Source organism: Furipterus horrens, unplaced genomic scaffold (genome assembly GCF_987537825.1).
Source record: "Furipterus horrens unplaced genomic scaffold, mFurHor1.1.pri manual_scaffold_4, whole genome shotgun sequence".
Classification (NCBI taxonomy): domain Eukaryota; kingdom Metazoa; phylum Chordata; class Mammalia; order Chiroptera; family Furipteridae; genus Furipterus; species Furipterus horrens.
The window spans coordinates 52,688,170-52,711,149 of NW_028327174.1; the positions used below are offsets into that span (position 1 = coordinate 52,688,170).

The 22,980-nt window shown below is 45.9% G+C and overlaps 1 protein-coding gene across 2 annotated transcripts; it reads right to left on the bottom strand.

Moving 5' to 3' along the window:
* Positions 1-6,573: 6,573 nt before the first annotated feature.
* On the bottom strand, positions 6,574-21,931 carry KRT72 (keratin 72). 2 transcript variants are annotated; one of them, XM_090275571.1, is made up of 9 exons: positions 21,473-21,931; positions 19,678-19,892; positions 12,036-12,096; positions 11,590-11,685; positions 10,854-11,018; positions 10,195-10,320; positions 8,475-8,695; positions 7,810-7,844; positions 6,574-7,139 (listed from the first exon to the last, which is right to left on the bottom strand). In XM_090275571.1, exons 1-9 carry the CDS (start codon positions 21,929-21,931, stop codon positions 6,946-6,948), a joined length of 1,572 nt encoding a protein of 523 aa, XP_090131697.1. In that variant the 3' UTR covers positions 6,574-6,945. The 2 variants fall into 2 exon arrangements, with proteins under 2 accessions (XP_090131697.1, XP_090131698.1); XM_090275572.1 differs by lacking the exon at positions 10,195-10,320.
* Positions 21,932-22,980: the final 1,049 nt, after the last annotated feature.

Below are 22,980 nucleotides of genomic sequence, written 5' to 3' on the forward strand. Positions count from 1 at the left end.
TGAACATTGTTTTGCTGCTGTTATTGCTGAAGTTTAACTGCACAGTCCTGTGTTCAATAATGTTCTTAAATGAGTGACTCAGATAAGCTATTATTGAAATTCTGATTCTTTTGAAAAATCAGAATAAAATATATTGGGCTCTGTGTTTCCTTCTCTCCGCAGACAGTGTGGACTCATACGAGGGTCATGAAGGGAAGGAACATCACTGAGCCAGTGCTTTAAGGTAAAGAACAGGCTTACATGTTACACAAGGAGAACTATGTGAGAGACAGGACTCCAGAGAGTCCTGAAGGAGCTGAGTCCATTCCTGCCATAACCTCCGCCATCTACATTAGGGATATTCCTGGAGGGTAAAAGTCCCGCTCCGCCAAGCATACTACACCGGATATAAATAGAAAGCATGGCCATGAATAATCCCAAAGGGATGTACTCAGAGTCATCTGCTTGGTTGGAGAACAGATCCTGAAGGTCATTTTTCTCTAGTCTATTGGTTTTTTGACTACTCTCGGCATAGTCGAGAAAACCAGCATTCTGTAGATAAAAGGTCATTAATGGAAAAAGGAAGAAGTTTGAAGGATTTTTAACCTAACGTTGGGGGCACAAGATTTGGGGACAAACCACAGCACCTTAGAACTGAAAAGGACTTGAGTTCTCTGATTATTTGAAAAGGAGCCCAGGGCAGAAACCTGATGCTCTTTGCCTGTCTGAACCAGTTTGGAGGGAGCCTGTTTTTCCATCCTTGTCTGGAGTAAGCTAGCTCAAACCCTGCACACACGTGCTTGTCTCCCATGCCTTCCCCTTCCCTCCCAACACCCTTTACCTTCCTCACATGAAATCCTCTGTGTCCTGGTGTACTGAGTCCCGCAGCAAATGAGATGTGCACCCGACCCGCGGGGCAGAGCCCGCTGCTGCAGCCTGGGCTCCAGACTGGACAACTGTCCCAGTTTCCCAGGATTGATGGTGTGTCCAGGGCTACAACCTAGACAGTTCTGGAAAACCTGGATGGTCGATCATCCTAACATCACCCATTATACTGCAGAATGCAGAATACCAGACTTCCCAGTGGTTTGTAGGGGTCATGGGAGTTACATCTCTCAAGGTGTGTAAAACGTAAATATTCAAGCAATTCATGGGTCCTCTCCATCCCTACTAGTCCCTCTTCCCCTACACACGTGTTAATGCGAATCCTCCAGATTATTAAGAACACAGGTAGCTGGATCACAGCCATTTAAATTCAATGTCACTCTCACTTATCAAATGCAGGTGCTGTGCTGCGTGAAATCCCACCCAGGCTGTCAACACACTCCAAATCCCCACTGGTGCCACATAGTGCAGAAGACATTGTGCACTAAGCCTCTATTTACTAAAACTTATCAGAGGATATTTAGTGATGTGACACCTGGCGGTGGTTCCCTCAGCATAGCCAGTCATAGAACTTTCTAGCGGCACTCATTGGCATCCCTCCCAAACACCCCACTCTGAGTCTAGGGCCTCCCCCAACCTCTCCTCTGCATCGACACCTCCTTCTTCTGTCTGCTGTAGCCCAGCTGGGGGCGGGGTACATGTCTTATTCTTCCTGCTTCAGTAGAGAAATGTCACAGCACTTTAACCAAGTGGCTGAAGGGCCCTTGGGGCAACTTAGTGTTGTTAGAAGGATGCAGCCCTTTACAGAGTGCATAGCTGAATTTCAGGCCCCCTGCCCCTCGCCAGGCCCTAGCGCCTGATACAACCCATAGGGCACTCAGGGCATCCCTGGGTAGCTTCCCTGAATCTCGAGGGTAAGCTCAGGTTATACAGGTGAGCTCATGTTACACACCTTTGGCCAAAATTCTAGTGCTCTCGAGGGACGGTCATCAGAAAGCCCGGCTTCCCCCTGTGTTATCCCCTCCTCCTCCAGGCTGGCTGAGCTCTGTCTGCCCGTCCCCTGGGTCTTTTCCTCTCCGAGTCCCCCCGGGAAAGTAGTGGTGCCCCAGTTCCCCTCTCTGTTCCCTCTGGGCTCTGTCCACTGGTAACTGCGCTGCCCTGCTTCCCCCTGGCTTAGGGACCTGCAGACACTTTCATTTCTCCCACCCTCCTGACCTTTGGCCTACAGCACATCCTGACCCATGTTTCACTAAGCTCCTCCATGCTCCTCTTCTCTCTGCACCCCCACCCCCCGCCCCTGCCTTCTCAGGCTTTATGACTGCACAGGCCCCTCGTCCTTTAGTGCCGATCAAGCAGTCTTCAGTTCTCTCCTTTCCTCTTCTTTTAAAGACAAGCTCTCTAGACTCTTTACAATCACCACCCCCATCACCTGCCTGGTCATCACAGGGAGCTTTCCTCAGAACTTGAATGCACAGAGGCATGTAGGACAAGTGCGGTCTTGCTCTCGGGAGGACAGGTTTTCTTCCATCTGCTTGTTTCAAAATACCACCAGGCCCTCATTTTCTGTATTATTTCATCCAAGTCCTTACCTCAGAGCCCTCCACCCCCAACCGCTTCTGGAAGAAGTTGGTAAGGTATTTTCTGACCCCCAACTCCCTCTCCCTTTATGGCATGATTCTTTTTTCTTTTTCTTTTTCTTTTTCTTTTTGGAAGAGAATAGGGAGGCTGGAGGAAGTGCCTTAATCTTTTGATTGTGACTGTGAAGTTTGAAGCTTGATCCTCCTCTTCCTTTACCCATTTCCAAAGCAAACAAGCAGGCTGCGAAGCCGGTGGTAATTAAGCCAGTCATCACTAATGACTTGTTCTCTATCTCCCATCTGAGCACCATGCACAGCCCTGTCCAAACAGGAGGGAGGTCATTCCTGCCCCCACTCGTTCCCTAGGAAGAAGCTGCTGCAGAGGTGGGCAGGGCCAGGGAACAGGTGGGGGAGCACCTGCTTCAGGTGTGAGGGAATCACCATCACTCTTTCCTGTGCCCACATTATAACTAAGCCTGCTAGGGACCTGGGTGGGGACAGGGTTAGGAGGGGGACTTGAACACCCAGGCAGAGAAGAAGCACTAAAGGGCCTGGATTACCACAGGCAAGGCAAAAACTGGGAGGAAAAAATGTAAAGTAGGACGTCAAGAAAGAAATGTTTTAAAAAATAAGTGAGAATTTTAAGAAAAGGGAACTAGAAAAGACTGGGTCAGTGAGGAGGCATGGGCTTGTCCAGAGGGGAGGGGCTAAAATGCAAGAGAGGGTGGAGGGTGAGCCCAGGGGCTGGAGGCAGAGGCTGGAATGGAGCTCTTGCTCTTCCACACCTGCCTGCGTGGAAGGAATGAGCTACCTACTGACTGCGAGGAACCCCTCGCTGCCGTGCCAGGGGCACTAAGCACCACCCTCCAGAACCTGCGCCTGCCGTGGATGAAGAGGCTCAGGTCCCTGGGGCTTAGCTGATACTCAGTGCTGGTGAGTGAGGCTGGGGTCAGAGTACAAGCTCCTCCATCTCGGGCTGAGACCACAGCCCAGCCCCAACAATGGGATTCAGACTCTTGACTGGCTGAGTACATAGTGTGTTTCCTTACACAAGGTGACGTTTTGTCCTTTTCACCTCCTCCATGAGGACTTCCCAGATTGTCAATGTTTGATTCTGATCCCTTCCTTCCTTTGTAACCCCTTGGCTGTGCCTTGCCAGTGCCTCCAGGCCTGGATTTTCTGGAGAGAGAGAGAGAGAGAGAGAGAGAGAGAGAGAGAGAGAGAGAGAGAGAGAGAGAGAGAGAGAGAGAGAGAGAGAGAGATGCCAGAGCCCTCCCGCCCCATTACAGCAGCCAGGACAGGGTTTTGAACACAGCATGGGTGGGTCTGGGGAGTATCAATGAAGAATGGAGGTTCTCATTCCCAGGACCTCCAGATCAGCACCAAGATCAACATTCTTGGGTGCCCATTGAGGAAGAACTGTCTGAAGGCCCCGGGTTCTGTGACTAGAGGTGAGGAGGTTCAGATGGCAGCAGCACCAGCAACCCCACCGCCACCCGCCTCCTGGGAGAGGAGGGGTCAGAGAAGAGAGGGAGGGAAGACAGGAGCCAGGTCCTGGGCGATAAGGAGGCTGGGGCTAGTCTGGACATGCTAGGAAGCAAAACAGCTTCTCTAGCTGGCAGCTGCGCAAGGGGCACAGAGCTTATCCAAGATCATCCCACACCTTCTCTGTTTGTGGGCTAGTCTCCTGGGTCAGAGATGGAAGGTGTAGTACCTGGATCTGATGGCAGAGGGCAGTGTATGCACAAACTACAGACATGGAGAGTTATTTTACCTGCTTGGAAATAAGCAGTTGGTGACTGGATGGGAATGTGCATCAAGGAACAGTGTCTTGCACTTGGCCCATCTCAGCCAGGTCTCTGGGCATAATCCTGCTGTGGATCAACTGGTCGTGAACCAGTGCATGGCCAGAAAACACAGAAGGCTTCACAAATGAGCATTGGTAACAAGTATTATAATAGCAACTAATATCTTTTGGCTGCAAACTGTTTTCCAGGCACTATAGTTCTTCCATTATCCCTTTTTACATTCTCAACTGTGCTCTAAGGTGAGAATTTTGGTAGGTAATGAGGTATAGTGGCTGGAAGCATGGACTGTGGATTGGGACAGGGATTCAATTCCTAATTCTGCCATTTACTAACCATGTAACATTGGGTGAGTTACTTAAGCCCTCTGAGCCTCAGTATCCTCATTAGTGAGATGTACATTATTATAATTGCAAAAATCCATATCAAGTTATTGGGAGAGTTCATTGAGTTGCCAGACATGAAGTGCTTAGAAGAATTAATGCTGAGAATAATAGTATCTGGCACATTGGAAACACTCAATAAGGACCAGCTTGTATCAATTATATTTTACAAGAACCAAATCCTGCATTAGGCCACATCTAGCTGTTAGAAGAGCCAGAATTCGAAGCCAGGTATATGACTACTCAGCCAGTATGCTAGACCCCCAGGGGGACCACTTGCCTGAGATGGTACTGGCTGATGCCTGTTGTCTGGGATCCAGTTCAGCATGTGTCCAGAACAAAAGCATCCTAGTTTAGTCGATAAATCACATAAACTTCCTACATGTGGATGCACAGAAAACACAATTTTTTTACCCCAAATGTATTTTATCATCTGCATGCTGAATCATCAGTACATGCATGTACCTTGAGCTCTCTCTCCCCAGTGAAGGTAAGCTAGGCTAAGCCACAAATTCCTGCATCAAACGTGTGTGAGTGCTGACTGTGCACCAGACTTGAGGATGCCAGAACAGGGGCTAAGAGGGGATGTGAGGGGGCAGACATGTGTGCAGCTTAACATGACACCAGGAAGATAAAGCCTCAACAGTGATACAGTTGAGAATGGTGCTGTGGGTATGAGGGGCTATGAAGCTGGACAGAGCACTTAGCCCTCTGGGCCCCCGGTTTGCTCCCCTGCAAAGAGAAGGGAAAGGGAGAGCTGCTGGGCCAGCAGCTCTATATGTTCCTTCTCATTTAATACTTGATGGCTTAACAGAGCCCACCTGGAGGGACCAGGCAAATGCATGAACATTGGAGGTGGCATTTCATCTGGGCCACAAAGGATGAGCACATTTTCAATAAATGGGGCATGATTCCTGAGATTGAAAAAATCATATTTGCAAAGGTCCATGGGCGTGAGAAGTCCTGGCCTGCTTGAAGAAAGACTGGAGAATAAGGACAGGGAATGACTAAGGATGAGGAGGGGTCATGGGCACCTGGAATGCCACTCTCATCCTTGGAAGGTGGTCTCATCCTTAAGGAATCTGCTCCTTAGCCCCCTGGTAGAGGAGACTGTGCTGATTCTGAGAAAACAAACACTGTTCCAGGAACATACACGCACGCCTAAAAAAATGCCCCTCTTATCTCACTCAGTTTTTCTTCCTAGCAGTTATCACTAGTGATAGCATATTAGTTATTCCTTTGTTGGTGGCTTATTTTTACTCCCCACCCCCACCACCCAGCCTGTAAGCTCTCTGAGGACAGGGTTTGCAACTGTTTGTTTATGGTGGTACTCCCAGTGCCTGAGCCATGCCTGGCTCACTAAGGGATTTGTGTGAGCCACTACTATATGTTCATAATAGATACAGATGCATCCATAGCATATATGCATGCAGGCCTCAAACTTCAGGGTGGGAAAGAGTTGGCAGAAAGAAGAAGAAAGCAGGCCACTGTGGGGGAGCAGGATTGATTGGCAGGTGAGTTGGCAGGAGAGTGAGGGAATGAACAAAAAGAAAGACTCACCACTCTAGCAATGAGAGGGAGTTAGTGTGGGACACTAGGTGCTTTTGAGAACTGGCCTGAGAAGCCAGGCCAAGGCTTAAACACCTGACAGTCCTGGCATGACTTGGTTCCTTGCTTAGGGGTGTGAACCTCTCTGATAATGCCCCTCCCACAGGGCCAGTGTGGGGAATAGGGGTCCTGAGTCTACCCAGATGCATGTCAGTACCAAAGCTCAGCCATTTACCAGGAGCATCTCTCACCCTGTGCCCACCTGGCCAGAGTCGGACAGCAAAGCTCCGGATCAGGCCAGGGACTCACAGGAAAGCAGGAGTTAGACCAATGAAAGTTAGACGAGGCGAAGCAGATGTTGACATTCTGGGCAACAGATGGACACTGAGAAACAAATGGCATTGAGTGTTTATTGCAGAGGGAGTGGAGAACTGGCCATGACCCCAACCAGAAGACAAAGAGAGCCCCTTGGCGGCGAAGGCCCAGGAAAGGCAGGTGGGGACAGCGGGGCTGGCACCGGCTGCAAGGAAGCATGCTGAGCATGAGTCTTGTCTCTGCATTTGCAGCAGCGACCGTTGAGAGGTGGTCCAGGAGGAGGTCCCCAAGCACACTCATGACTGGACTTCCTGCACAGGAGTGTCACCCACCTGAGCAAACAGGGAGAGGGGAGGGGACTGGGATTGAGGTTACAGGGGCAGCACCTCCAGACATGGAGAGGGGCCCTAGTTGAGGGGGGGGGAGATGGAGGGGTCTGCAGCTTTCTGCCCTTCACCGGGAGGCCTTCTTTTTGGTTGCACAGCAGCTGCCCGAGGATTTGGTAAGGGGATCCTTGAAGTCACTGCCACAGATGCCTTTGGTTTTCATGTCCGCCATCCCAGGTTTGTAGCTGTAACTGCTGGAGGCTCCAAAGCCAACGCTGAAACCGGCCCCTCCTGCCCCAGCTCCGGTGTTGCTGATGACAGCTGGAATGGGCGAGAGAAGACCCCAGCCCTGTCAACCCTGCCACCCCCCTGTTCTCTCCCCTGTGGTGGCTTCACATTGAGACAGATTCTCTCTGTTGTGCACTGGTCATTCTGATGAACTTGGCCCCATGTATTTGACCTTTTCCTATTAGTCTGTGTCAATCTGCTTCTCCAGCCTCTATCAGTGACTTTCCCCATGGGTGGGGCCAAATGAAGAAAGGCTTTCATGGAGGCCTTCAGGTGCCACTGCTGCTGAAGACAGGGGCATCCCGGGTGTCCCTATGTGTCATAGATAGCACCTCCCCTCACTCTCTGGAGCTTTAAATCTGGAGAAGGAGATTTCAGCCATCTTATTTATTATTTCCCTTTCAGGCTTCCCTCAAGAACCTCTTATTGTAATTCAGGGCCTTTATTTGGGCCTGGCCTCAGTAGAAATAGACTTTTGGATTTTATACTGTTGAATACCATTTGATTTTCTACAGATTATACTTTGTATTTCACATTTTATTTTTCTCCATCCATTGCTTCTGCCTGGTGACTAAAGACAGCTCCCTTTTTGTAACCCGAAGTCTGTCCTGAACCCACTCTAGTATTCTGACTTCCCTGCAATCAGAGGAGCTTAGATGTGTGGTGGGTGACCAAAAGCAGACCTGGTCCTGCAGCTACTTACAGATGCTCACGGAATTTGGATATTCACCAGACATCCTGAAGAGGGAGAAGAAAAACAGATAAGCCCTTGGTAAATCCCTGTCAATCCAGGGAGTCTCCTGGGAATGAGTCTCTCCTCTCGGAACATCCCACTGTCCACCCCCTCCCAGCCTCTGCTCCTCTCACACGCCCCAGCAGCACCTCTGAAGAAATGGAGAACGAAGATGAAAAATCTGCTACAAGGAGTCAGCTCTTCATCAAAGTGGCTTTAGGATTATCTGATGTGTGAGCTAATTGTGCCTCCACTTCCCTCTAGTTATGCCCTTGGTCTTAATTTAATTAAGAGGAATGAGCTCACACCCTCACTGGGCCTCAACTTTGCCAGAGCAAACTTGAGGCCATCCTGCCCCTGCTCCTTAAGAATACTTCACAAAGGGCCAAGTGCTACTCTGTTTCTCAAATGTTGCTGACATCAATACTCCCTCTCCTACCATGTCTTTGGGATTTTTTTTAACTCAGTTCTTTCTGCTGTCTAACTTTGGTCTTTCCTACTCCTGACACTATGTCAAGCCTTTTTCTATAAGGTTTTACCTCAGTAAGACTTGAACAAAACCAAACTGTTTGCTTTCAATCTTTCTACTAAAGCAAAGAGATAACTGCTCCAGACAAAAGAAATCTGGCCCTCACCGGCACTCCTCGCCCTCCAGCAGCTTGCGGTAGGTGGCGATCTCCACGTCCAAGGATAGCTTCAGGCTCATGAGCTCCTGGTACTCGCGCAGCATCCGGGCCAGCTCCTCCTTGGCCTGGTGCAGGGCGGCCTCCAGCTCATCTAGCTTGGCCCGGGCATCCTTCAGGGCACAGTCACCCCGCTCCTCAGCATCAGCGATGGCCGTCTCCAGATTGGAGCACTGAGGGTCAAATGAATTCAACACTTTGAGTCAGAGCCTGGTTCTGAGATCCCTTTTAGAGGACCTCCCCTCACTTGGTCTTGACTGACAGTAAATGCTTTGAGGTCCTCCTGGTTTCTCTACCTTTGGATATCACTAGAGGAGAGCCTGCCCTTCCCCTGGCTTCAGGCATGGTTCACCCTAACTAGGGTGGTGGCATGTGAAGGTAGAGCATCCTAACCATGAGAGAGAAGAGGGGAAGGGCACGGAGAAGGTGAGCACCTGGGCACATGGCCCCTGCCCTCTCCCTTCTGGTCTGTAACGTGGGCTAAAAGTTTCTAAAGGCAACCCTGAAAAGTCTCTGGGTAGCTGACCTTAATTTTGCCTCACAATGTAAACGTTGTCTTGGGAGACCCTGTAAATCATGAAAAAAACTGAGGACTAATAAAGTCCCTATAAATAAAATGTCTGCCACACTGAGTCTGACCTCCAAAATTTCACAATCATGCTACATGGCAACAGCCTTAAAAGATAACTGACAGGTTTTACAAGCTGACAAACATCTGCTGTTGGGTAGGAATGTAACATGCAGGAGAAAACTGCAGGTGGGGCTCCGTGGCATCCATGTGAATGCTGGGGGCAGGCGGAGGCGGTGGCAGGGGCAGTGTCTGTTCTGGCCACTTGGCTGAGGCTTAGGTGGGATCTACATATCCAGCTTCTTTTTCTGCTGTGTCCCCTTCCCCTTCCTCTGGAGTCACATTTGTTTCACCCCAAGGAGAACACTGATTCCGAGGCTGCATGGAATTTTAGACTGTTGTCTAGCTGGCACAATCCTCCTCTGTCAGGCGGCCCCAGCCATGCAAACACCCACAGCCTTTGGGGTGAGTGGCTCACAGTCTCAGTAGAAACACCTGGGACCCAGCTCTCCAACCAGAAAAAGCTGGGATGGGCAAACATGGAGTGGAGCCCTGGGCCAATGCTAGGGTTCTAGGCTCTTCCCTATGCTCTAAAATCCACTGCCCAACCCTGCTTCCTCCAGCACAGATTCATCACATGAAACCGCTCAATACCTCCCTTTTGCCTACTGCGTTGGGTCTAAGCCCCACTGCCTGGCTTTGAAGGCACCCATCATCCACCTCTTCCTCCTCAGGGCTGTCCTGCTCCCTGCCACCACACCCACCTAACCCTTCTGCTCAGGGTCCATGCCTCTCCTCCCTGCACACATGCCATGCATGTGCCCACTGCTCCTGCTGGCTCCCTTACCAGGCCCCCTCCCTCTCCTTCTGCCTCCCATCCCAGTGTAATCCCACCTCCAACAGGCAGCTCCAGCCTCTCGGGACTCCTGTAGCACTGAGAGGTGTGTTGCACACTGGGTGGGTGCTTCACCCTTCCATCCCAGCTCAGGCTGTTCTTGCCTGATGAATTATAGATGCCTAAAGGAGAGACCCCTTTCCATGTTTGGTCCTATACATATTGGTGCTCAATAAACTCTGCTGGCTGACTCATTGCATAGAACCCACCTGCTTCTTCACACTTCCTATCTCTGAGCGGATCCTCTGGATCAGCCGGTTGAGCTCTGAGATCTCAGCCTTGGTGAGTTTGAGGTCGTCCCCATGCTGGCCTGCTGTGACCTGCAGCTCCTGGATCTGAGGTTGGAGGACAAGAGAAGGGGAGCACAGACAGTTGAGCATTCACCTCTCAAGAGTATTCAACATGGAACTGCGTAGACACAATCAAAGGAGAGAGGAGGGTAAGGAGATGGCAGGAGGGAGGGAGAGATAAGGGAAGAAAACTACTCTTTCCTTCTGGATAGAAAAGCCCCGACCCAGTTCAGCAGAATCCTCGGGTTCTCAAATGTGAACTCAAATTCCCTGTCCTTATTTTGACAAAATTAGGAACAGAAAGGAAAGCCAATATATCTGGATTAACCACAGAAATGGTGTCAGAGCTGTGGCTGGTGTGGCCTCTTCTATCAGCGAGCTTCATACATATCCCTGATCCATACCAAGACTGTGGTTGGCCTCCCTGATCCACAAGGAGGCATTTCCACAAGGCCCAACTCCAAGATGAAGGAGGTCTCCACCCAGCCTAAATGCACACACATGCAAATACATGCACACATGACAAGAGGGCAGCAGCTATGCTCACCGGGCCTCAGCACATCTGGTGCACAGCTTACCTTGGTCTGGTACAGGGCCTCAGCCTCAGCCTTGCTCTTCAGGGCGATCTCCTCATACTGGGCGCGGACCTCATCGATGATGCTGTCCAGGTTCAGGTCCCGGTTGTTGTCCATGGATAGCACCACAGATGTGTCACTGATGTGGGACTGGATCTGAGCAATCTCCTAGGGGACAGTTTGGGGGGTGGAGCCAGTTAGAGGCTCCCCTGTGGGGAGCACATGTCCTGATCCTCCCTGGTAAAACGCTCACTGTCCTTTTCTGTCCTTTCTTAGCAGAGCCCCACAGTGCAGGTGCCTGCTGAGTGCAAGACACATGCGTTGGGCTCAGCCCGTGTGGGACCAGCCCTTCCACCGTGCATACCGGACTGCTCCCACCCCTATTCCATACTCTCTGCAGCAACAGCCACCCTTCACCCATACAATCAAGTTCAAACTTCTTATGTGGCACTCAGAGCCCTCTAGGGAGTTGCCAGTGACCTTCCCTTCTCTAGGCCCCTCATGCTTCAACACAACTCAGATCTCTGAGACTGTGAATTCTGAAAGGACAAGAATCATTTTTTTCTCCATCATGGTTTCCTCAAAACCCACCTCATCACCCAGCACGTAGTAGTGTCTGAGATGCAGTAAGTTGAAAGACTTCTCTGCCAGCCTTTGATCCACACAGCCATCTGAGCCACAGGCCAAAAGCCACTTATAAGAAGGGCAGACCACACAAGGAGGTCATCAAGGTTCTTACCCCTTCATAGAGGCACTTGAAGAATTTGATCTCATCTGTCAAGGAGTCCACCTTGGCCTGGAGCTCAACCTTGTTCATGTAGGCAGCATCCACATCCTGGGGACACAGAGAGTGGCCAGCTACCCTCCCTCTCTCTTTTCTCTCCCTCCCTCACTACCACAAGGAGTCTCAGTTTCCCTGTTCTCTCCACTCCCCTTATCCCATGCTTCACAGGAAGGCCCCATCCCTGAGAGCAAACCCATGAATGTGCACTGGTGCACCGCAAGTGTGGCAAATGCCTGGGTTTGAAACTGACATATTCTAGGAGCAGCATGCAAGGACTTGGAGAGAGGAGCTGGAAAATTAGAATCCCAGATACCCCTTCCCAAGGGACTGAGGGTCCATCTCCTCAGCGAAGTACTCAGAGAGCCCTCTAGGATTCCTCCAGCCCTTCTTCCTTCCCGTACCTTCTTGAGCACCACAAACTCATTCTCAGCAGTTGTGCGTCTGTTAATCTCCACCTCGTACCTGGTGGGGGAAGAGAAAGGAGACAGCATGGCCATTGGGGTCATTCATTTCTGCAAGTCCTCACCTAGCAGTTAGTGACCACCTCTGTGCCAAGAGCTGCAGGGCAGTGGTCTACAGACTGGGGTTCATGGACCCCTGGGGCATGCATAACCTTCCTCAAGGGGATGTGATGAGGACAGATTTAAAGGAATCCATTTCCAGCTCCTTAGGTCCTATGCAGTCTTCCCTAAAATGGATCTACCTGGAAATTCATCTGTGAGGGAGATGCCATGCAGATTCCACTGTCCCACCTCCCTTTCACAACTTCCTGGTCCCTGAGACAGCAGAAAGACGCACCCCTCCTCCAACAGGCATTAGCCCAGCATGTAAAACCTCACAGCCACCAAACATAACACTATCCCACCTTCGAGCTCTATGCTGTATCTGTTTCTTATACATATGTAAAAGCAAGGTCTTGGAAATAGGTATTTGGATGGGATACGATGTTCTTATTAAAAATATATGGTGAACTGGGAAGATTAAGAGTATTGATCATTTCACTTACAGATCTCACTATCTCATCCCTTACTATTGTTAAAGAATGTATTGCAGGACATATGTAAGAACAAACAAAATAGAACCTTTGAAAGAAATCATTAATGCTAGAACATGGCTTTTTTTCCCATACACTTTAACATGAGCAAGTCTGTTCAGCTTTTACCCCTTCCTGAGGCACATCACTGATTGCCAAGTAAACAAAGAGCCTTGTTCAATGTTAGTGAATGAGACTGAAACTTTTTCTGAAAACTGCCAGATTTTTTCTAGTTAATACTGGATAAAACACAGAAAACATTATATGATTGATCTCAGATTCCATGTGTGTTATTCAAAAGATAATTGAAAACTTTTTATCAAATTATATTATGAAACAGTTGTTTCTACTACAATCAGTCTTTATCTCATGTTATCTTTAAAAATATTGTCTTCTTCTTCCTATTAACAGAAATAAAAGCATATTCTAATTGTAAGCCAATTAGTTTTTAGCAGTTTACATCTTCAGTTCATAAAATACGTAGAAAAGGTATGGTCATTATGGCTATCAAAATTAAAGAATAATTTTGGCCCTGGCTGGCGTGGCTCAGTGAATTGAGTCCTGGCCTGTGAACCAAAGGGTCACTGGTTGGATTCCCAGTCAGGGCACAGGTCTGGGTTGTGAACCAGGTCCCCAGTTGGGGGCGCAGAAGAGATAACTACACATTGTTGTTTCTCTCCCTGTCTTCCTCTCTCCCTTCCCCTCTCTCTAAAAATAAATAAATAAAATCTTTTTTAAAAAAAGACATTCCTTTGTTACAAATAATTTTTCATTATTTACTTGTAGAAACCAAACGCTAGAGTTTAATGCACATACACACATTTACAAAGAAAAATAATGCATTTTGTAGTACTATTGACTTCATAAATAACTTCTAGTTTTAAAAACACATTACAATGCATAATTAAAAGTTAAACCATGAGAAAGTACATATTCATTTATCTTATTTTAGAACTAGATGATTATTTAATAAAATAATAATTAACATTAATTACATTAAATCTACATCATTTTAATCTTGTATGTTCTCAATAATCTACTTACAAGATGTATTTCTTAGCTGTTTGCTGAGTGGATTTTATAATAGTTCATGAAATGTATATTTATGTTTTTATTTGAATTTAGAAGTTAAATCAGACTTTCTCTGAGAGAAAACAACTCTCTGGTTCGACAAGGAAGGCTGGCTTTCCAATTAATATAAATGTTGGATGTTTTCTATAAGTTAAATGAGCTAAATCTGCAGCTCTGAAGTTTTGGAAATGCATGTATGTGTGTGTACACATCTATAAAAATGGAATAAAACATTATTTTTAATAAAAAATTGGCCAAGGTGCATTGAATACTAACAATGTTTTTATGCTCCCAGTCTTTTCTGATCTACTAGATTAAAAGTGATGCCCTAAGGGGCAGAGTATGTGGTACAAACAGTGGTCACTTGATCCATCTTTGTAAAACTGTAGTTTTGAAAAACTTTGCAGAAATTTGGAAGGTAAATGACTTTATTGACTAGGAAACAACTTGTTTTTGCAAGTCAGGTGTTTTTCAATTTTTGTTCTCAACAAAGGTAAAGAAGGAACTGAGTTGTCATCGACAGGTTGGTAAAAAGGAACTTTCTAGTAATGAGTCATAATGTGGTTTTGACATACAATCTTTGAATGCAGGGTACTTTCAGGCACTGAGGATAAATCAATGAACAAAACAAATATCCCTGACTTCATGGAAAAGAAGGAGAGAAAAAATAAATATAACAGATAAGTAAATTATACAGTAGGTTAGAAAGTGATAAATACAATGGGAGGGAAAGAAAGCAGAAAAACTGGAAAGGCACTCAGAGAACTGAGTAACACTGCTCTTGCAAAACTCCTTCCATTAAAATCTATTTGAATGAACAAAGTTTCCCAGAACTTAGATAAGAATTAAAAATATATAGGACTAGAATCCTATCTAATTCAATATTCATACATGAATAGCTAAACCACTTGGGGAAAACAATCTTCCCCATTCAACTCATCAAAAATTATTTTTTATTTTTTTATGTTTAATGTTTATTTAACAAAATTAGTAATACATCATGTTGTTTGGATAACTCAACCCTGAATGATCTGGAAACAGCCCAAATGCCCATCACTAGATGAGTGGATAAAAAAGCTGAGATACATTTTCCTTGCCCTAGGAGATATATTGGAAAAAATGTTGCTATGTGGTATGTCTAAAATTTTACTGCCTCTGTTTTCCAATAGAACTTTTATGATGTCATGACTTATATTTAAGTACTTTATCCATTTTGAATTTATTCTGGTGTATGGTGTAGACTGGTGGTCTAGTTTCTTTCTTTTTATTTTTTTTTATTTTTGTTTTTTGCATGTATCAGTCCAGTTCTCCCAACACCATTTATTGAAGAGGTTGTTTTTACTCCATTGTATGCTTGTGTCCTCTTTGTTGAATATTAATTGACCATAGAGACATGGGTTATTTATGGGCTCTCTATTCCCTTCTATTGATCTATGTGTCCTTATGACAGTACCAGACTTTCTTAATTACAGTGGCCTTGTAGTATAGTTTAATATCAGGTGTTGTGACCCCTCTAACTTTGCTCTTCCTTCTCAGAATTGCTGAGGCTCTTAGGTGTCATTTTTGGTTCCATATAAATTTTTGGAATGTTTATTCTACATCTGTGAAATATGCTATTGGTATTTTAATAGAAATTGCGTTGAATCTATAGTTTGCTTTGGGTAGTATGGACATTTTAATGATGTTAATTCTTCCAGTTCCTGAACATGGTATATACTTCTACTTATTTGTATCTTCCTCAATTTCTTTCCTCAGTTCTATAGTTTTCCAAGTACAGGTCTTTTACATCCTTGGTTAAGTTTATTCCTAAGTACTTTATTTATCTTGTTGCTATAGTAAAAGGGATTTTTTTTCTTAGTTTGTTCTTCTGATAATTCATTGTTAGGGTACAAAAATGCCATTGATTTCTGAATATTGACTTTCTTTCTTGCTACTTTGTCAAATTCATTTATTAGGTCAAGTCGTTTTTTTAGTGGAGACTAGACTATAGGGCTTTCTATCTACACTATTATGTCATCTACAAATAATGACAGTTTTACTTCCTCCTTTCCAATTTGGATGCCTTTTATTTCTTTTTATTATCTAATCACTGGGGCTAGAAACTTCCAGTACTATATGGGACTACATCAAATTTAAAAGTTTCTGCACAGCTAAAGAAACCAAAATGAAAAGGGAACTGACTGCATGGGAGAAATATTTGCCAATGATTCATCAGACAAGGGTTTAATCTCCAAAATATGTAAAGAACTTGTATGACTCAACACTAGGAAAACAAACAACCCAATTAAAAAATGGGCAAAGGACCTGAATAGACACTTCTCCAAAAAGGACATACAGCTGGACCATAGATGTATGAAAAAATCCTCAACATTACTAGCTGTCAGAGAAATGCAAATTAAAATCACAATGAGATACCTCCTCCCACCAGTCAGAATGGCTATCATCAATAAATCAACAAACAACAAGTGCTGGCAAGGATATGGAGAAAAGAAAGCCTTGTGCATTGTTGGTAGAAATGCAGACTGGTGCAGCCACTGCAGAAAACAGTATGAAATTTCCTCAAAAAATTAAAAATAGAACTTCCTTATGACCCAGTGATTCCATTGCTGGGAATATACCCTAAGAATCTTGAAACACCAATTCAAAAGAATTTATGCACCCTTATGTTCATAGCAGCACTATTTACAATAACAAAATGTTGGGAACAGCCCAAGTGCCCATCAGTAGATGAGTGGATTAAAAAACTGTGGTACATTTACACAATGGAATACTACACAGCAGAAAGAAAGAAGAAATTCCTTCCTTTTGCAACAGCATGGATGAAACTGGAAAATATTATGCTTAGTGAAATAAGCCCATTGGTGAAAGACAAATACCATATGACCTCACTTAAAACTGGAATCTAATGAACAAAATAAACTAATGAGAAAAATAGAACCAGAGACATGGAAACATGGAACAGGCTAATAGCTATGGGGGTGGGGTGAGGGGAAGGGAGGGGAAGGAATTAGTCAAAGAACATTTATGAATGACCTATGGACATGGACAACTGAGAGGGGATTGATTGTGGAAGAGAGAGGTGGGGTGGGATGGGCGGAGAGGGGCAAAAGGGAAAAAAATGGGACAACTTTAATAGAATAAACAATAAAAAATAAAGTAGAAAAAAGCTGTGGTATATTTACACAATGGAATACTACACAGCTATAAAAAAGGGAAATCTTGCCTTTTGTGACAGCATGGATGGACTTGGAGATTATTATGCTGAGTGAAATAAGCCAGGGATTAGCCAAAAAATATGTATGTATAACCCATGAACACAGACAACGGTGTGGTGATGGCCAGAGGGAAGGGGGAGTGGAGGATGGAAGGAGGGAGGCAAAGGGCGGGCAAATGGGGACATCTGCAATAATGTCAACAATAAAAATAAAGGAAAAATGTATGATCACAATAAAATTTCTAAAATTTCAAGTTATACAGAGATTTTATGGCAGCTAGGGTATCCAACAAAAGACTATGGGGTTTAAAATACATTACATTGGAACAAAATCACGGGGGAAAGTGGCATGAAAATTGGAATTTAAATGAGGGAAGGACCAAGGTAAAATTTATGATTTTTAAAGCAGAGCTTATTCTCACTAACTTTTTTTGTTTTTTTAATAAACTTATTTTTTCTAATGTTGAGATAAAAGAAAGTTTTCCATGAAATACACTGATTATCTGCCTCACTGATGATCAAAATGTGACATAAACAGTCAAATATATTGAATGAAAAATCAGAGCCAATAACATAATAGAAAAGGATTTTCTGGCTTTTTTATTAACTTTTCAGGTGAATGATGGTGGATATTAAACTGCCATGACATCTAGATCCAATTTAGTATATGTAAATGAGTTAATGTAGCTCTTATAATTTTAAATGGCAATATATATAATATGCTTGAAATTATGTCCTTTGCAATGACTTTAGTTTATGGTTTAAAAATCTTTGTCCACATTTTTAAATTGTGAGGAGATTTTTTTAAATTGTGAATACTAAAAAATTATTTTAGAGTATCTATGAGAAAAATCTTGACCACTGCCAGAGTAGATGATGGTAGTTAAGAATTGATAGTTTCTCGGAAAGGTAAATGCACTGAAAATTCTAACACAAAAATGACTTATGATTAGGATTTCATGATACATTGTAAGAGAGGCACCAAAAAATGTGGCTGAGAACCCACAGGTGGGAGAGGTGGTAATACAGTTATTTTAATAACAATAATAGTAGTAATAATAATAATAAATGCAGCTGATATTTTTTACCGCTACTACAGGCTAAGCATTGCGCTTAAGTCTTAACATACATTATTTCATTTAATAGGCACAACAACCATATAAAGTAGGTTCTATTATTATCTTCCCATTTTATAAACGAGGCAAAGACTTGCCTGAGGTCATAAAGCTAGTTAGTGAAGCTAGGATCCAAATCCAAGATTTCTGACATCAAGGAAACAATGCCTTCCATTTGTTTAGGCTTTGGGTTCTTTTGAGGGCTGTTAGTACAGTACTATCTGGCTGTTCCCTCTCAACTGCTCTTGTAGGTGGCAAGGCAGGTATCAGTATCAGATTTTTATCAGCATTAAAACTGAAGTTCACAGAGGATCAAGGGACTTGCCCATGGCCACTCTACTAGTGAGTAGTAATGCTGGAACACCTGACCCTTCCACTCTGAAAGGCTCAGAGAGAGAGCAGTCCTGGGATGCCTCTGACCTGGACAGCTGGGCTGTGCTAGGCAGCCCTTTCTTCCTCCCAGAATCCTGCTCAAATCTCCATGGAGCTGCAATATTCCCATCTTACTTTCACTCAACCTCAATTCACACTGCATTTATTTCCACTGACTGGGAGCCACCTGAAACTGTTCTTTAAGCCCGCCCTCACAATCTGTGTGCTTTTGGAAGTCAGGGACCCCATCACCTCCTCTGTCAGGATCTCCATGCACCTCAAGTCAAAGTTCTGCTTGGGGGACTTCAGAATAGGGAGAAACAGGCAGATCAAACATGAAACAAGAAACCATCTTCACCCCTTGAATTGTGGCAGTCATCTAGTCCCAGAAATCCTGGCACCCAGAAGCAAACTGTCCAACTATCAGCTCATGCTGAGCCCAGATGTGTTACTCTCTCCTCATTGGCTCAACCTGGAGGGGTGGGGGGGTGATCTCAGGTTCCAAGTATATTCCCAGTTATTCTCTTTAATGGTGGCATTCAGAATCGCATTAAAAATGTTTTAAAAACTCTTTTTTTTTTTTTTTTTGCTTAGCTTTAAGATTTGTTCTAAGACTGGTGAGTGTCTCATGTTCTGGGAACTCCCACAGAAAACCTCCCTCAGGAGGAGCTACAAAGCCTTTTGGGTTGTCTGTCTGGTTTTGAGACAATTCTCTTCCTCCCATTCCTCCATTTCCAATGTTAAAAATTGAGTATACTGCCTTGGTTGGGTGGCTAAGTTGGTTGGATCATTGTTCCATATGCCAAAAGGTTGCATACTTGATCCCTGGTCACAGCACATACCTAAGGTTGCCAGTTCAATCTCTGGTTAGAACGTGTTTGGGAGGCAACCAATCAATGTTTTTCTCACACTGATCTCTCTCTCTCTCTCTCTCTCTCTCTCTCTCTCTCTCTCTCTCTCTCTCTCTCTCTCTCATCAGTAAACATCCTGGAGTGAGAATTTAAAATATCTTTTTAAATTGAGCATGCTATTTCCTAGGCAATTCGGAGCACCATTTTTGAGTAGTTCTTTTCTCTTCCTAAGCCTCATCCTGTCTGAATCTCTTTCCCTCCGCTAAGGGAAAGGAAGTTTCAATGGGATCAGCAAAAGATCTATGAAGGCAAAAATGCTGGCTCCAAATTGAAACCTCCTCTCTAAACAAGACCCTCCAGGGTCCTATTCTCTATCTCTCCACTCACCTCTTCTTGTAGTCCTCCACCAAATCCTGCATATTCCTCAGCTCCGAGTCCAGCCTCACCCTGTCCCCAGACAGCGTCTCCAGCTGCTTCCGCAGGGTGCTGATGTAGCCCTCATACACTGGCTCCAGGTTGTTCTTGCAGTTGTTAATATCCAACTGCTGCAGCAGGCTCCACTTGGTCTCCAGCACCTGGTTCTGCTGCTCCAGGAACCGCACCTGGAGCCCAAAGGTGGTCATAACCCAGAATCCCCATGCTGTCGCCTCTCAAGAGTGGGGAGAGGGCCCCCAAAATCAGATGTAATCACCCTGGGGTGGAAGATGGGCAGCAAGTAGATTCAGCCAGGAGGATATGCCTACTGAGTCTCCAGGAGAAGTAAGATCTACTCTAAAAGAAATGAGGAACTGGGCTTAAGCAATGCTATAACTGCCACCAGGGGTTATCATGTGATTAAGGAAGCTTCTTTTGCTGTGAATGCTGGTGTTTTCCGAGAGAAGGGAAATGGGAAGCAGGGGAGAAACAATGATGGAGGGATGGCTTTGGAAAGTTACTCTGGTGATTAGCATGTTCTTTCTCATGCGCAGCCTAAATGGCTCTTGATTGGTTGGTTGGTTTGATTTTCAAAGAGGGTTATCACATCTTGGTAAGTTTCCTTCTTACTTGGCCAAAGGTTTCACATTTTTGGATCAAATAAACTCAGGCAACTCTGCTACTCGCCAGCATTCCCCTTCTCACCTATCTCTTTAGCTTGAGGGAGAGAAGGAAATGTGCTAGGGAAGAACAGACTTAGGCAGAGGAAAAAAGTGACGCCTGTCCTCTGGGATAGTAGCTCTGTTTCTGCTACTCCTGTCTTCTCCCCTCCAACCACTCCCTTCCTCTTCCTGAGCATAGCAGTGAGAGACCCAGCAGTAGACTGTGTCCTATTCTATCAGCTGGGGCACATTTCTTGGCCTCCCTCTGTTTTGATTTCTAAATCTCCATGGCAGAATGATAACAGAATCAAGGGTTGCCCATTGATAAACAAGAACCACTTGGGACTGCACCCGGCACTGAGGAATGTTGGCTGTTGTTAGTATTACATCTCCTATCACTCATGATCTAGACCTTCTGCTTCAGGTGGAGAAAAGAAAAGCCCATTCCTTATCTCCTCCCCATTCATTAGGGTCACTACCTTAGAATCTCCAGAGATAGCTTCCTTGCTACCCCAATTTCTGGGTATCCGCCACACACATACACAACACACACATGTAACTTGACATGCCCTTCTGAATCTTCTCCCTTCAGGCTCATCTTTCAATTTAATGAACCTTTTTAAACACCTTCTCTAGAACCTATCCTAGCTTACAACTTAATCCCACTTCTTACCTTCTAAGTTCTTCCCCATTCACCAAGCATTATGTCCTGTGACACCTCCTGGCCTGTGTCCCGCTGGTGCCCCTGTTGTGGATGTGTGTCCCTACCTCCTAGTCTGACATTGAGAACCCTCAGAGGGCCCATTATACGCATCTCCTGCCCTAGACACCAACCCCTTCCCAGGGTCTTCTCTTGCAAAGAAGGAATGAAGCTTTGGTTTATGGGGAGTGTTGCCTAGCACTGCTGTAAGTACCTTCTACATATCCAGCTCATTCTCATTACAACCCTAGGGGTTAAGAGCCACTCTTGCGCCCATTTCACAGTTAAGGAAAGAGAGGCTCAGAGGGATAACTGATTCGCCCAAGTCCCCACGCAGCTGTCAGTAGCAGAGCGAGCATCCCTGTGTAGAGTGGTTACCAATGCAGGGACGTGCTGCGGTACCCACCTTGTCAATGAAGGAGGCGAACTTATTATTCAGCGCCTTGATCTGCTCCCGCTCCTGGGCGCGCACTTTCTGGATCTCGGGGTCCAGCTCCACATTGAGGGGGGCCAGGAGGTTCTTGTTGACAGTAACTTGAGGGATGCCGCCTGGCGGGCACACGGATGGACACGCAGGCCCCAGCCCAGCACTGCCAAAGACGGTTCCCACGAAGCCCCCCATACGGCCGCCGGTGCCCGCGCAGTGACCCAGCGTGAAGGCGCCTCCCCGCCCGGCTGACGAGTTCAGAGCCAGGCGCCGGCCGCCCCCCAGGCTCAAGAGGCTCCTACTGCCAAAGGCAGCCGTGCCCTTGACACCAGCCCTGAACGAGGCGGAACTGCTGCTGACCCGGCCCGAGATGACTGCTGAGCAGCCGCTGAAGCCCAGGCGCTCCCCACCAGGGAAAGTGTGAAGCTGGCGGCTCATGGTGGCAAGGATACAGGCTGTGGGGCGGTGCAGGAGGCAGGAGAGGGAGCAGAGGGCGGCTGGACCTCCTGCCCTTGCTCACCCCTTAAATAGCGCGGGCCTGACAGGCTGGAGTCAGCCTAATTTGTAGGTCGGAAACATCATTTAGGCCACATAGGGCCTCTTGGGTTCTTCATTTAGGAAATTACCATTCTCTCTCTGAGATTTTTGTCTCTTCCTCCCGGAACTCCCCATAAGTCTCCTATAATGGCCCAGAACCCTGAATTTGTTTTGCTTACATCCTGCATTATAATAATTTGGTTGCCTTATCTCCACTTGCTGCTCTCCAATTACTGGGGTTATCACGGCCATGATCTCACATGGAAGCTTCCAGTGGGTCTGGCCTCTCTGGGTGTGTAGGGGAAGAGAGAGGTACAGAGAAGCAGATGTCCAGGCTGGTTCAGTCAAGACATGACCAGGGGCACAAATATTCCAGAGAGTCACCTGTAGCCTGTCCCCTGCTGCTTCCTGAGGCTTCTAGATGAGGATGGCTCTGTCCTGAGTACTGGAAGGAAGTTGGGAGAGTTGAGTCTTCTGGACTATCTGCAAGGAACTCAGTCGTTTGGAGGAGGCAGGACACAGTGACAGACCTAAGGTCACTGACAGCCCTGGTCACAAGTGCTGGAGGTGACTTTGGGCCAGAGCTGAAATGTTCTCCAGAAAAGCATTTCCGGGATAAGAGTGGGGAGATACTAGCTGGGGAGCTGGGAAGAAGATGGCCTGGGGTGATGGCATGGGAAAGCTTTAGAAAAGTGGTCTTTCCTGAGAGTTTTTTGTTTGTTTGGTGGGGGGAGGTTCTTTAATAACAGAAAAGGAATATTCATCCAATCGAAGGACCCTCTGATCAGGACATTTACTGCCCTGGTGTCTCTGATTCTGGATCAATATGTGACCAACTATTAGAAATAAGGCCAAGAAGGGCTGTGGAAGATTTTTCTGTTCTGAAATTAAAAACCACATTCTAGAACTTCATTCCATGTAAGAGCAGGAGTATCTTTCTTTGATCTAAC